At 34.6% G+C, this 15,810-nt stretch overlaps 1 protein-coding gene across 2 annotated transcripts in view; it reads right to left on the bottom strand.

Moving 5' to 3' along the window:
• Positions 1-15,810, bottom strand: part of CFAP69 (cilia and flagella associated protein 69) — a 79,959-nt gene that overhangs the window by 40,275 nt on the left and 23,874 nt on the right. For both annotated transcript variants that reach the window (XM_003252387.2, XM_030822050.1), the window contains exons 6-13: positions 15,200-15,298; positions 11,906-12,055; positions 11,623-11,800; positions 9,468-9,591; positions 6,477-6,525; positions 6,263-6,384; positions 3,770-3,986; positions 232-396 (exon numbers count right to left, since the gene is read on the bottom strand). In XM_003252387.2, the coding sequence (XP_003252435.1) occupies positions 232-396; positions 3,770-3,986; positions 6,263-6,384; positions 6,477-6,525; positions 9,468-9,591; positions 11,623-11,800; positions 11,906-12,055; positions 15,200-15,298 (1,104 nt within the window). The remainder of the gene's footprint in view (positions 1-231; positions 397-3,769; positions 3,987-6,262; positions 6,385-6,476; positions 6,526-9,467; positions 9,592-11,622; positions 11,801-11,905; positions 12,056-15,199; positions 15,299-15,810) is intronic.

Here is a 15,810-nt window from a genome sequence, read left to right as displayed (position 1 = left end):
AATGAAATGATATCTGAGTTGAAGAAATAAATGTTTAAAGGGTTAGTGAGTATGATATTTCAATAAGAAGACACAGTGATTTATAGCAACAATATGAAACAAAAATCAAGAAAATATTCAGGAGTTTCTCTGTCATAAAGACAAAATAAATTTTGGAAAAACATTTCAAACAAAACTACTACTATTAAAAGTATTCCTCTTTCATCAGTAAACCACCGTGTTATATTTTACCTATCATTTGCTGAATTGTTCCCTTTTCACAAAGATCTTTGTTTACAGTCTCATCTTCAAGGTAGACCATGGCTCTCAGGAGTCTTAAACTGTAACGCATCTGGGCAAACTTGTTGCCTCGGCCACCTGAACCATGAAAACTGTTACCATGACTGAAAAACGGATCTGTGGAGAAAAAGTGATAATTTAAAACAAAAACATTTCAAATAAACAAATTAAATATATCAGATACCTTATACATCTATCAAAAGTTTAAACAAATGTTAAAATTTTGTCATATTTGCTTTAGTTTTTTTAGAGAAATAAAATATTACCCCTTTTCCCTCTTACTATTCTCAGAATAGAAGTATGTGTTTTAGAATTTTACTCAAATGTATCATATTATATGTATCTTTTGCAATTTGCTTCTGTTACTCAACATGTTTATTTTAAAAATTATTCACATTGTCACAAGTAGATCTAGATTGTTCATTTTAATTGGCTTCAGCATTCATTTTTATAAATGAATTATAGTTTATCCATTCACTAGTATAAACTGTTAAAATAAACTTTCTGGTTCATGTCCTCTTATATCCATTGAGAGGAGTTTTTCCATGTGACCAGAATATAGGATACATCCACATTGAATTTTACTAAAGGTGCTAAATTGTTTTCCAAGGTGTTTATATAGTTACAATGTATAAGATGAGTTAATTTTTTTTTTTAAGAGACAGGGTCTTGCTCTGTTGCCCAGGCTAGAGTGCAGTGGTATGTTCACAGCTCATTGAAGCCTCAGTCTCCTGGGCTCAAGCAATACTCCCACCTCAGCCTCCCAAGAGGCCAGGACTACAGGTGTGTGCCACTATGACCAGCTGATTTTGTTTTTTTTAAGAGATGGGGTCTCACCATGTTGCCTAGGCTGGTCTTGAACTTCTGGCCTCAAGTGATCCTCCTGCCTTGAAAGTGTTGGGATTACAGGTGTGAGCTACTGCACCTGGCCTTGATTTTCCCCCATGAAATCTGTTAAATGTGAAATGGTAGTTTATTGTTGTTAATTTGCATTGATCTGATTGCCAATGGGATTTAGAGTTTTTAAATGTTTTTTGAAAATTTGGGGTTTTCTCTGTGACATGGCAGTCCCTAGTCCTTGTATACTTCTCTACTGAGTTGTTTTCTTGTTGATATATAGGAATTCTTTATGAACCTGGATTCTAATCTATTATCAGTCACAGGGGTAGTAAATATCATCTCTCAATTTGTAAATTAGTATTTCATTTAGATTTTGTCAAACAGACATTTGTACGTTTTACAGTAGTTAAATGCATTGGTCTTTTCTTATACCTTAAACTCATGAGTCTTTTTAAAGAAACCTTTCCTACCCTGATATCTAGCAAAAAGATATTTTACCATGTTTTCTTCTAAGAGTTTCACTGTATGACTTTTCATATTTACATCATTTTTACTTTTGCAATTGATTTTTAGAAAAAACAAAGTGAAGAGGTCTAATTTTTATTTTTTCATTTATTGAAAAATTTATTTATTTATTTATTTATTCATTTATTTTTTCATTTATATTGGAAGACCAACTGCCCCAACACCACCCTTCCCTCACTGATTGGCAATATCATCTCTCAGAATGCCAGCCTTCCATATATTCCATGCCATTGGTCTATCCATGACCCAGTACCACATAATTTTAATTACTATAGCTTTATCACAGGTCTTGATAAGTAGCAAGGCAATACTCCCTTCTTTATGCTATGCTTTCTTTAAAAGCTTCTTTCAGAAGTAGCTTTATGTTTCTAGATAAAAAAAAATGTTGAAAATTCTGTTCTGAGTATTGCATGTTGGTTAAAATTGTGGGTTCTATTATAGAACCTGGGTTAAATTTTTGCTCTGCCACTTGTGGCCAGGAATAATTATTTAGCTTCTTAGACTGAGTTCTACCCATCTGATACACAGGGATAATAAGAATACCTATAACCTCCTAAGTTTGTTGAGAGGACTAAATGACTTAATACTTGGAAGGTGTTTAAGGCTCAGCAGATAGTAGGTTCTGAATAACTATTAGCTATCAGTGTTTCTCTTATTAGCCAGCATTTCCCCTTTTGCCTTAAAGTCTTCTACAAACATAAATGATATAAAGGATAGACTGAAGCATTGCTTTATTTAGTGGAAAATAACTTACAAGACTAAATTTTGTAGCTCACCATATTAGAAACTAGAAAATAAAAAGGCTATCATTTTTTTCCTCCTTCATGCATAAATGGGTGATATTCTTGATCTAATGAAAATGTATCATACAAAATTATTTCCAGAGTAAAATTTCTACCAGAAAAGCAGCAATATCTTCCTTATAAAACTTTTAAAAAAAGAACGTATTTCTTATTTCCTTTCTAAGAACTAAAACAAAATACCAACAAATTGGGGCTCTACTAATTTGGTAGACCACACTGGAGTCATTACTTCTGGCTAGAGATCTAGATGTTAAGCTCCATAGAGAAAAGGATATTTATTTTAAGCCTAACTGTATTTTCAGTAGTTAAGACAGTATCTAGTACCCAGTAGGCAGTCATAAATATTTGTTGAATGAGTGCATTATAATACTGCCAGACTGCGCAATATTGTAATTGATTTCAGGCTCACGCCTGCAATCGCAACACTGTGAGAGGCTGAAGTAGGCAGATGGCTTGAGCCCAGGAGTTTGAGACCAGCCTGGGCAACATGGCAAAACCCTGTCTATATAAAATACAAAAATTAGCTTCACGTGGTGACATGCACTTGCAGTCCCAGCTACTGGGAAGGCTGGGGTGGGAGGATCACTAGAGCCCAGAAGGTTGAGGCTGCAGTGAGCCATGAGCATGCCATTGCACTGTAGCCTGGGTGACAGGGTGAGACCCTGTCTCGACAAACAAACAAAGCAAACAAAATATTGCCAGGATTTATTTTCTTCCCAAATATAATTTTTAGATAGGTCTAATAATATAAAAATTTAAGTTACATGTATGATTTCTTTCAGGTGTGCATCAACTATGACATTTACTAACGTCTGACTTTAAATAAAATCTGTGTTTTTCTTAAAACAACATATAGGCCGGGCGCGGTGGCTCACGCTTGTAATCCCAGCACTTTGGGAGGCCGAGGCAGGCGGATCACGAGGTCAAAAGATCGAGACCACGGTGAAACCGGTGAAACCCCGTCTCTACTAAAAATACAAAAAATTAGCCGGGCGTGGTGGCAGGCGCCTGTAGTCCCAGCTACTCGGAGAGGCTGAGGCAGGAGAATGGCGTGAACCCGGGAGGCGGAGCTTGCAGTGAGCCGAGATTGCGCCACTGCACTCCAGCCTGAGCGACAGAGCAAGACTCCGTCTCAAAAAAAACAAAAAAAAAAAAAAAAAAAAAAAAAAAAAACAACATATAAATACATTAAGAAGATAGGTCTATATGTTTTTACTTCTTATGGCTTTAATTAACTTCATTGTTATTTCTATGCATATATTGAGCATTCAGTTGAAATATGAAGATTAGAATTTTGACAGGAATCTTGAAGGGCCACTCACCTTCACTCTCACACCATTCTAGAAATGCAAGGACTCGAGCATTTCCCTGGCATGACATGTATTCTTCTACTAATAAAGGAGCAACTGATGACAAAGTGGCAATTGCATGCAGTTGTAATTCTTCATGCTGTGCTGCAGACCAGTTAATTATTTTTTGTTTCTCAGGCTTCTTAACATAGGTAAACAAAGCCAAAATAACTTTGCCATCAATTAATAGCTGGGAGAAAGAACAAAGGATACTTTGTTAGAAACATAGCTAAAAATACTTTAAGGCAATTAAATAAAAAATGTACATTTTGATGTTTTATTGAGGATTATTTCAAAATAATTCCTTTATAAAATAACCCCAATCTATGATAGGTACCAAAAAAAACCCCAAAATTAAATAACAGTTATAATCCTCTTTTCTGAGGTATGTACTCTCTGACAATAATATAAAATATGTATTAATTTTTTGTTTTTGCTGCTCATATATGCAATGTAGTTCCTGCTTATAATAAAACCATAGGAGTAGAATATTTTGGGGCAAGTGCTGACATTTTTTTCCTCACTATCTTTTTAAAAAGGAAATATCTCACAGACTCAGTTGTGTACCATAAAAAATAATTTTGTCTGAGGTAATGACTACAGTGAATATTTAACCACATACAACAGAACTTACATAAACATTCTACCAAATAAATGTCAGTTAGGTCACAAGGTGTGTTTCATAGCATGCCTAGTACTTTAAAATTTTATTGAACCCATCATTTTAATAAAAATAAGATTAAAATGCATAGCTATTATGATAACAGAATTAATACAGCTGATTCTGATGGATGCATATTTATGATTCACAAGAGAATAAAACACCATATGCTATATTTAATTTTCTTTTAATTTGGCATTATTCTATAAAGATTTTAACAAAAACAATTAATTTTTATAATTCCCTACTAGTCCACATGAAAAGAATGCAAGATTTAGAGTTGAGAAAACAAGAATAACTACTACTTCTAACATTATTGCTAGAATTAAGTATATAGTGTTTCAAAAAACCCCCTGTGTATTGCAAATGATAGTGTACATATTCATTATTATTACTAGTAATATTACTGGACCACAAATTATGTGACACATAAAAATTGTTGATTTCACTGCTCACAAAGCGTTTTAAGAAGCTCCTCACCATAATCTGTGCTACTTGGCTCTGTTGCCTATAAAAATGTTGTTCAATCAATTAGAATTGACTTATAAACTGTAGTGTAAATTTTATTATCTTTATAGGTCTAATTTTAATATTTATATAATACTCTATTGGAATAATGAACCATACTTTATGGAATAATTTTCCAAATGATTTTCCATTTGCATTTTGGAAAATACATTTAGGTTCTACACATTATGTAATTTTTTGTCACAAATAATAAAGTTACAATTATAAAGACAATTTTTCCTTTCCTGAGCATTTGAAAATACATATATTCCTTAAAGTTGCATTACTAAGAAAATGCTCAGCTCAGTTAAATCCTCATAATAATCTCGAGGTAGGTGTTATCCCCATGTTGAAGTTGAGCTACCTGGGATTTAGAGAAATCAAACAACCCATTCAATGCCACATAGCTAGAAAGTGGTAGCACTGAGATTGTCTGACTAAAGCCTTTACTGCTAGACTATCCCATCTTTCTATTATTGGTAGTGAAGTTGATAGACTGAATGCCTACTTCTTTTTCATGGTAGTCCTTGGAGCTTGGTAGAGTTTTAGACTAAATGGAAATTTCACTTAATGCAGTAACTAACTAAACAGAATTGTTAATAATACATTTACTATTACTTTATAGTTTAAAAAGCCTTCATCGCAACTTCACAATAGACCTGTGAGCAGGGCCGAAGCATTATAATCTTTCCTTTACAGAAGGAGGAAATGAACCACAGACAGATGAGGTAATTTTGCTAAGGCTACATAGCTAGTAGGTGATAAGCCAGAAGTGAAATTCAGTTCCAATGTTCTTCAAATTACATCACGCTGTTATGCAGGAAACAAAGTATTAAGATAAATTCATAGAGAGTAAAAGTAATTAAAGACATTAGGTTTGTGTGATGAAAAAGCAGGTTCATAAGAGTTTGAGATTGGTATCACAGAGGTTAATAATTTTCTCCAGCATTAAATCAGTCCTTGTTACTATGGTCAGAGACAGATTATTAGGCTGGAATGGGCCTATGTGAAGCTTCTTTCATTTTATGCTGTCTAATTCAAGAGATTTAACTGTATTATTAAATCTCTTAGGCTCTACTATTTTTCTTTGGTTTATGTGGTTTAAATTTAAGTACTTCATGGTTTATTAACAGATAAGCAAAGAAAAATTTTAAAGTTAAAATTCAGGCCAGTAAGATTTTACTACTTTCTATGGTAAATACATGAACTGATAAAATATTTACAGTCAGGACTTTAAAATAGTTTTACTACAAAGTGAGACAATTTTTATTGATTTTCCTGCCTTGATTACTCTTTACCTGTACAGTAGGTAAATCTTTACATAAGATCACAATTATATTGAATAGTAATTTCTTCAACTCAAAATCTTCATAGGAATTAGAAAGCTTAAGTCCTTTTACCAAAAGATTTTGACTTTTAACTGTGAGGGAAAAAAGAGTAAAATGAAAGCTTAAATATTGTACAAGACTCATCAAGATAATTATAAGAAGTTTAAAGTTTTATGTTTTTTACCTTCATTAAAGGTGGCAAACAGTATCAAATCCTTGGTAAAGCCACATTCCTAATATAAATACATAAAATAAGCAGAAAGAGGAGTGAATAAGATGAAAGTTATGATGCAGATGCTCATATTTACTACTTATGTACATTTATCAAATTCTCCTACTGTCATTCATTTGAATTCATAAAGCATGAATAGTAATAAAGGGTGAAGCAAAAAATAAAAACATATAGCCAGATAAGCTTATAAAATTAAATAAGTCAGATTTATTTAATTTTAAACTTACTTCTGTAGGTTCTATGAAATATTTTATATTATTCTATGAGTAGTCTGTTTAAAATTGTTAAGGATCCAAAGTATATTAAGTCTTTACAGTACTTCTATAATTCATTATCTATACTTCAAATGACACAGTAAGGGAGGAAAATCCAGTTATTCTCAACAGCTTTTCTTTTTAAACACTTCCACTTCTACCCCAACCATTCTTGTTATGTCAAATGTTTGGTCAAGAGATGATAAAGTAGTTCCTACTTAGCATGAAAAGCCCTGCAGAATCACCAGAGTTGCAAACATTTTAGCATGTCAGCATTCCTGACAGAGATATCCTGGTTAGACTTTGCACATTAGGGAGAGTTTACAGGGGCAAACCCTGGGCTTACGAGCTTGTAGTTTATAGCCCCATTACTTTAGGATCTATATGGTTTCTTTAGATGCTGAAGATATTATTTCCTTTGACTCACATTCGTGAAATTCATCTGAGTGTTTGCAAGGACACTAATGAGAAATTACTACCTGACCAGGGGCTTCTAGAGAAACAAAGTTCCACCTATAAGTTGCAGCTTTAACTAGGATACTATGTAGGACTGTTTCCCTATTTGCACAGCATGAATTCCATGACTCTTGGGACTACTTGACGTCCACTGTTAGTGGGCTGAGGTCTTCACAGCCAGTTCTTTGTAGCACAACTAGAACTTACGTGCCTGACTTGTGAATATTGTTGCCAAGGATCTCTATTAAATAATTTCAATCATTCAGTGATTTTTAATTATAAAATATGTGAAGGCTCAGCTTCTGGTACAGATAAGTAGTAGCTCCAAGAGAAATTCTCCTGCTGGTGACAAATAAAACTATCTTGTGACCAAGAGTAAGCAGACACTGGAAGGATGTCAGAATTTTGTAGAAGGGAATGGTACTACACGTTTCCCATTTTAAAAAAGGCTTTTGGGGCCGGGCGCGGTGGCTCACGCCTGTAATCCCAGCACTTTGGGAGGCCAAGGTGGGCAGATCACTAGGTCAGGAGATTGAGACCATCCTGGCTAACACAGTGAAACCCTGTCTCTACTAAAAATACAAAAAAATTAGCCAGGTGTGGTGGCGGGTGCCTGTAGTCCCAGCTACTCGGAAGACTGAGGCAGAAGAATGGTGCGAACCCGGGAGGCGGAGCTTGCAGTAAGCTGAGATCGTGCCACTGCACTCCAGCCTGGGTGACAGAGCGAGACTCCGTCTCAAAAAAAAAAAGAAAAAAAAAAAGGCTTTTGGCCTGAGAGCAGGCCATATTCTATACCTCGTGGGAATGCTAAAACTCAGAGTAACCCTGTGGTCTTAGTGGCCTGAAGAACGAGAGGACAGAGGCAACCACAGCCACTGGAAAGTGAAGGGAGAAATCCCATAAAGGAGACAGCCAGAGAGAGAGAATGCTAAATTCTGTGTACAAACTCTTCCCAAATATCTGGCTGATATTTGAACCACACAAGTGCAGAGAATACTCCAGCATCCCAGGCAAGAACTGAATTGAGATTTGGGCTGCCATACCTCAAAGGGATGAGTACAGCCAGGTTAAATGTATAGTTATTAAAAACTCTTCAGAGGAGTATACCAGAATCTACAGTAAAGATGCTCATAATGAATAGAAAGATAAGAACTCTCAGGAGAGACACTATAAAAAGGAATCAAAATAAGTTCTAAAACTGAAAAATATATCTGAAGTAAAAATGCACTGGATGAGATTAACAGCAGAATGGAGATGACAGAAATAAAAAAGTCAGTGAATTTAAATATATAGACTAATACAAATTATCCAACCTGAAGAATAGAGAGAAAAATGATTGAAAAAAGTGAGCAGAGCCTCACAAACCTGTGGGACAATATCAAAAAGTCAAACATAAAATTAATCCCTGAAAAAGCGGAGAGAGAGAATGGGGCTGAAAAAATATTTGAAGAAATAATGGCCAAGAGTTCTCCAAATCTTCTTAAAGACTTAAATTTATATATCTAAGAAGCTCTATGAAACCTAAGCAGAACAAACACAAAGGAGATCTCACCTTAGCACATCATTTCGAAACTGCTAGAAACCAAAGATAGACTGAAAATCTTGAAAACAGTGAGAGAAAAAGATGATATATTATACATAGGGGAATAATGATTTGAAACAATGGATACTTCTCATCAGAGTCCAGGGTGCTCACCATTACACCATGGAACCTCACACTGAATATTTCTCATCAGAAACAACAGATGACAGAAGACAGTGGAACTTTATCTTTGAAATGCTAAACAAAAACATTTTTCAGCCTAGAGTTCCATATTCAACGAGCATAGACTTTAAGAATTAAGATGAATTAAATATATTTTCAGATAAAAGAAAACTAAGATAATTTGTTGCCAGCAGTCAGCAGATTTGCACCACAAGAAATTGTAAACGAAGTTCTTCCAGTGAAAGAAAAATGATGCCAGATGGAAACTGAAATCATCAGGAAGGAAAGAAAAGCATCATAAGTGGTAAATACGTGTATAAATCACACAATATGAGGAAGATTCCAAATTTCCAAAGGATTGCAAAGAAGAATTGGCAGAGTGATAAGCACACTGGTGACCATCATGATATTACAGCATAACTTAGCATTACAACAAAATACACAAATACTCCAACATAATATAGGACTTCTTTCACCCACACCCACCACTTCCACAATTAAAATTAATGCAATTTGATTCATACTTACAATCATTGGTGCTTCAGGATTTTGAGCTATAATTGTAGTGATCACTAATATGTCATTTCTAAGCTGACGGTCATAATGACTGAAACCTCTCATAAACAGATTTTTAAATACTTCCTTCAAAGCCCTAGAAAGTAAAATCATATTTTAAAAACTATGTTGTTATGCACTAAATGTTTGTGTCCCTCCAAAATTCATATATTTAAATCCTAACCCCCAGTGTGACGGTTTTAGGAGTGAGGCCTTAGGGAGGTAATGAGCCCTCGTGAATGGAATTAGTGCCCTTATAAAAGGGACTCCAGAGAGCTGTCTCGCTCTCTTTCCTCCATGTAAGAATACAAGATATCAGCAGTATGCAACCCAGAAGAGCACCCTCATCAGAACCCAGCCACGCTGGCGCCCTGATTTCAGAATCCTAGCCTCCCAAACTATGAAAAATAACTTTCTGCTGTTTATAAACCACCCAGTTTATGGTACTTTGTTATAGCAGCTCAAATGAAAACACATACTTTTATGGAAATACTACCTGAATGTCTATCAACAAAATCTCCCTTTTTATATTATACTATTCATTTGAACATATTTCTAATATTTTTTACACTTCCAAATCTGCCTCTAATTCTCTATGTACCGGATAAGAATCCACTAAACCAGTCTATTACACATGGTGGTCAAAGTGACAGCTCTATAACACATTTAATCATGTCATTTTCCTTTGTAAAACCATTTAAAGACTATTCTTTGTTCTTAGGATTAAGTCCTACCTCCTGAACAAGGCTTATTAGGCCTTTCATGTTATGGTCCCTGACAACATTGTTAGCCTCATCTCTCACCATTGTAGCCTGTTCCTTCTGCTCTCATCATACTGAATTTTAGTTTTCTGATTTTGCTAATTATATTTCCACTTGTTTTCCCTGTCTAGGATGCTCTCCACATGCAAAACTTTTCTGTGTTACCAAGTCCTGTTTGTCATTCAGTTACTAGACTTGAGTTCATTAGGAAGCAGTTATTAATTCTCCAACTCTGAGTTAGGTTCCCTTGTATTAATAGTAGATATTTGTTGCTTTGCCTCCTGGGACCTACTTGCCCTTTTTATAAGAAAAGCATTCTTATTTTTATTTAGGCATTTACTCCTTCCTGACTTTTGCTCCTGTGAGGCTGCCTTCAGCTGCCTTTTCGCCAGTCAGAGCATTTTTTCTTTTGGCACTAATAAATCACTGTGGAACGGGCATTTGACCAATATTAGACCATTCAGGGCCAAATTGGACTCAATTCAAAGACTTTTCTCTGAGCCTTCAGGATAGCAAGGTTTCTCTTCTGCTTGATTTGAGGTTGAGATGACGTGATCCTAGACTTCTTAGGTCTTACTACATAGGCTTGGGTGTGAAGCCAGCATCATGGAAGACAATGTAGAGAGAGGAGGGATGAAGTCCTAATATCTGCTGATCCCTGAATAAAGCTGCACATGAAACCAGTTTTATCCTTGACTTTGTAGTTAAATAAGCCATAAATTTTCTATATTGCTTTGATCAGTTGGATTTTTAGTCACTTGCAAACAAAAATGTGCTGATTGATCTTCTGAAGAACATGTAGCATCTTACAATAATCTGTTTCATAACATTTAGTTATGTTCTCTTTTAGTTGTCTATTTACTTGCCCATCCCTCCTAGCACAATGTAAATTCCACGAAAGCAGAGACAATAGCTATATTGTTTTCAGTGGTGTTTCTATCGTTTAATACTGAAGCTGGCATAGAGCAGACAATTACTTGTTGAATAAGTGAAGAAGCAACTTGAAGGCTTACTCACATTTTGTTGCTAATGCTTACTGCAATATCTGGGAGATAGTAAGCACTCAATAATAGATTCACTGGATAAATAAATGAAATAGCTCTTCTAAAGTCTAATTTTATTTTATGTATATTCCAAGGTATATTTTAGTGTTAAGAAGCTACTTCAAGAGCCTTCCACATAGAAAAGTGTGGCTTGTTATTGTGCAGATTCATTTATACCATGGAACAAAAAAAGATGTCCTGAAACATAGCCATTACATGAATCTAAAACGTAATTGAACACAGATTCAAAGAAAGATATTAGTTATGTCACTGGCTGTCATTTTAAGATTAAAAGAACATTCCTATCCAACCACATACACTTACAGCAAACATTCCAAGTTACTAAGCTGTTGTATGACTTCTTCTTTTGAAGATTTTTCCAGCAAGTTCCAAAGTATTTCTGATGAACGAAATAAAAGCTGTCCAGAGGGATCTGGGTCATTGAGGTGAGTACAGATTCCACTGGCTGCTTGTGCTTTCATCATTATAGTACAATTAACTTCTGAAAATAAATTTTAAAAATTATTTGTGCTTTACAATATTGACATTTTTAGACAGAAACAAAAGTAGTTGACAATGAAGTGTTTAAACTTAATAATATACAAACCAGAAGTTGAGAGATGCTGCAGAACTTTAAGTACCCAAAGTTTCTCAACAAGTTGATTTTCAAGCAAGGTCATTGACTGGACCATTGTTTTTGCTAATCCTCCAACTTCAGCCATTTGAATCTTGTATGATGAACTCGCTTGCTGGTAACCTAACAACAATTCATTAATAAATACAAATAGTTATCTCACAGAATGATCATTAAGACAAAAGAATGAGTAATTTATTATTAAGCAACAGCAAGAAAAACTTTTTAAAAGTGTATGGAATTTAAGAATTGTGCAGCATAGGGATGGGCCACATTTTTCTGTAAAGGGCCAGATAGTATTTTAAGCTTTGCAGGTTATAAGGTTTCTTGTCAACTGCTCAACTCTATAGCACATTGTAGCAAGAAAGCACTAATAAACAGTACAAATATAAGTGGGCATGGCTGTATTCTAACACAATTTTGTTTCAGTAGGCCTAGTTTGACCTGGGACCCAGATTTTGCTGATCCCTGGTGTAGTATTTAAAATAGGACCATGAATTTTGGAAACATCCTAAATTCTAAAAAAAAGCAATATTTCTTGTCAGTAGATATGACTTTCTATAACGGAAAATGATTTGATTACAAATACTGAATGTTTTCACTAGTCAGTTTCACTGTTTAGGTCCAATGCATTACTTCAGTACTTTCAAGGGACAACAATTACGTAGTGTCAGCAATAAAATAAGAGGTGAAAAATGTAATGCTACTCTGATAATTGTGAAAGAATTTAATGGTATTTGAGGGAAGTTTGAGTCTTGGTGACACGTCTTATAAAAATTCCTTCTGTCTTAGCACCTGTGAGAAATACCAACTCTCCTTTTGATGCAGGTACACAGGTGCCTGCCTAACTACATTCAACTAGAGGGATTAAATAAACACCAAAGGGTCCTCATTTACTGAGATGAGGCTTTATTTTTTCTTAGTGATCTCACTTATCTAACTCCCTGACTTTTTGATTTTTGAGTCCAACTAGATTCCTTAACTTTGTCCTAGTTCTGAGGTATCTGTCAGTTTGTCTTATATTTGTAAATATGATCTCTGGCTGTGGACAAGGCCCTGTCCAATGCCCTGATGAGCTTTCTATGATATGCTCTAGCTATTCACCTCATGAATTATAAAAATCATTTAAAAAGTAAGAAGAGGAAGGTAAAAATTGCCTATATTTTCATCATCTAGAGATAACATTAACATTTTCATATATTTCTTGTGATATTTTTAATGTATGCATACAATTTTAACAACATACTAGTATACAGAATTTTATATTCTACTGTACTCACTAAAACTTTTATTGTAAGCTTTTCCCCATCCTATAAAGTATTTTCAAAAATCATGATTTTTATGTGCATAATAGTCTATCATATGGATGGACCAAAATGTACTTTATACTTACTGTATCTTTTTCTATTGCAGGTACATTTTAATAGAGGGATATAACACTATTAAAGCTCATGGACTTAATTCCTGTCTCCAGGGCTATGTCTCTTTCAACTGCTATACTGAGGACTTTTCAGCTGTGGTCCCGGATGTCTGGCCATACCCATCACTTGAAACCAACTGTGGGATAGTGAGAGCACTGATTCCTAATTTTCAGAGCCTGACCAAATCAACCTCACATCTTTGCCCCATAATACTCCTTTGTCTTAAGTCCTACACCACTTGTCTCCCTTTCTTTGAAAGGCGTCTGTATTTTGCCAAGGTTAACTCTAAGCTTGTGCTCTTAATTCCATCCTCTTGTGCTTTCTTTGAGAATTTCGCCTTCCCATTTCTTTCTTACCAGCTTCTAGCTCCTCTGCCTACAAATGTGATTTCTTCCTATCCTAAAAACAACAAAACCCAAATAACCTTTCTCTGACTTTGCACTAGCTGAGCTGTTCTCCATCTTCTTTTTCTTCACCATCTGATCTTAAGATATGTCTGCATTCATGAACTGCCACTACTCTCTCACTCTCAAATCCAGTGCCTCTACTCTCACAATCCTCTGATTATTTAATCCTGCATCTGCCCTGACCACTTTATATCAATAGATCTGTCAAAGATTAACTACAACTTTTCAGGTGTCACATTAACTTGGCCTTTTAACTCTTCAATTACAGAAAACTGCAGCATTTGACACTGAGACAACTTCCTCCTCCTTTGTCAAATATTTCATTCATTGGCACACAAGACATGGCAATCTTTAGGTTTTCTTCCTCCTATTTGAGCCTCCCTTCATTGCCAATTTCTTTTAATCATTTTTTCCAAATCTCAGTATGGACACTCTCCATGTCATTCTTGATGCCTTGCTGCTTATATGTTTTATCTCTTGGCAAACTCAACCATTCTGGTGGCTTCAATTTTCAACTCTATTTGGGTGGATTCCAAACCTGTATTTCTGGTCCCTGTTGCTTTTAGTATCCAATACCTTTTATCTACCAAGACACTCCTACCCATCTATCTCATCAATAGTTCAAATTGGACATTTAATAATCTCCTTATTCATTTCTCTAGTTTAGGTGTTGTTCCATTTTTTTGTTTTACTTTTTGACTTCTGTTTTCCCTGAATTTCTGTTTTCTTTTTTTTAAATTGTCTTTTTTTAACTGACTTCTGGTTCCCATTTTTCCTTAGTCTTAAATAATCTTTCTTTTGAACTACCACAGACTCTTATTTCCACCTATATTAAGCATCATATAATTAAAGAAATTATTGTTTATACCTTCTCTCCCTTCCTAGATTGATTAGAAATTACAGCAACTATGAAGGTAAGAAGTACATCTTAACATTATATCCTCACAGTGCATGTGCCACTGTCTTGGTCCCAACCAATCCAGTGTGGTTCATTTACCACTGTATATTAAGGTCCCTTAGCTATAACACACAGAAGTATTTTCCCAAACAGGATGGAGAATGGCCCTGGCATTGGTAGTTTAACATTTAACTGAGTGGGGGCAGATATTATAAATAATTATAAAGTGTTTAAAAAATAATTTTATCAATGGTAATAAATAATATAATAGTAACATTTATAATTATTAATAAACTAAATTGGGCATCACTTTACAAATTTGTTCATATTTAGCATCAGAATAAAAATATGCAAATCAAAAACTGAAAAATACATATATAACTTTTAAAAGATGACTGAAGAGCTCAAGACTACAAAAAAAGCTTTCTTTTTAATGTGTTACATTTATGAGCCCACTGTGCCTGTCAAATTCAAAGAGATATGAGAATGTTCTGTTTTCTAAATACACAAGTTATCACTGAAAGACCATTGTAAACTTCACCTGGAATATGCTTCTTTGGTGGTTCTGCATGATAAAAATCAACAATACACTTACAAATTTGTATTCTCAATTCAGAACTCGGTATTTTCATTAAGTCACCTGCCAGAAAGATAAACAGGTGCTATTAAACAACACTGTCATAAGCTTATTTGTAGAATTTAGGCATAAAATATTAATATGATTATTAAAAATATTCTCAGAGATTCAAACTGGATCATGTTCAATTTATATACATATTTTTATACATATGCTCACACACATACATACATATACATATAAACAGTACCCTGAATCCATCCTTATACATTTGGCCCCTCAATCAATTCAGCCTCTCCTTTCTAGGGAGAAAAGAATGATGATTATTAACACAAATGCTAGAACCAGACTGTCTAAGATTAAATCCTGGCTATGCCGTTTACTACCCATGTAAACTTGTGTCTTACTTTTCTCATCTATTAAGCAGGTATAACAATAGTTACCACATTTAAGATTGTTGTGAGAATTAAATTAGCTAATATGAGAAAAGGGCTGAGAAAAGTATCTAGCATATTGTAAGTTCTACATGTGTTAGATACTATTATTTTGACAAGACATGAGTTAGCATTTTTCTC

Source organism: Nomascus leucogenys, chromosome 11, assembly GCF_006542625.1.
Source record: "Nomascus leucogenys isolate Asia chromosome 11, Asia_NLE_v1, whole genome shotgun sequence".
Taxonomy (NCBI): Eukaryota; Metazoa; Chordata; class Mammalia; order Primates; family Hylobatidae; genus Nomascus; species Nomascus leucogenys.
Note: the sequence above shows the minus strand (reverse complement) of the source record. Positions and strands in the feature narration are given on the sequence as shown.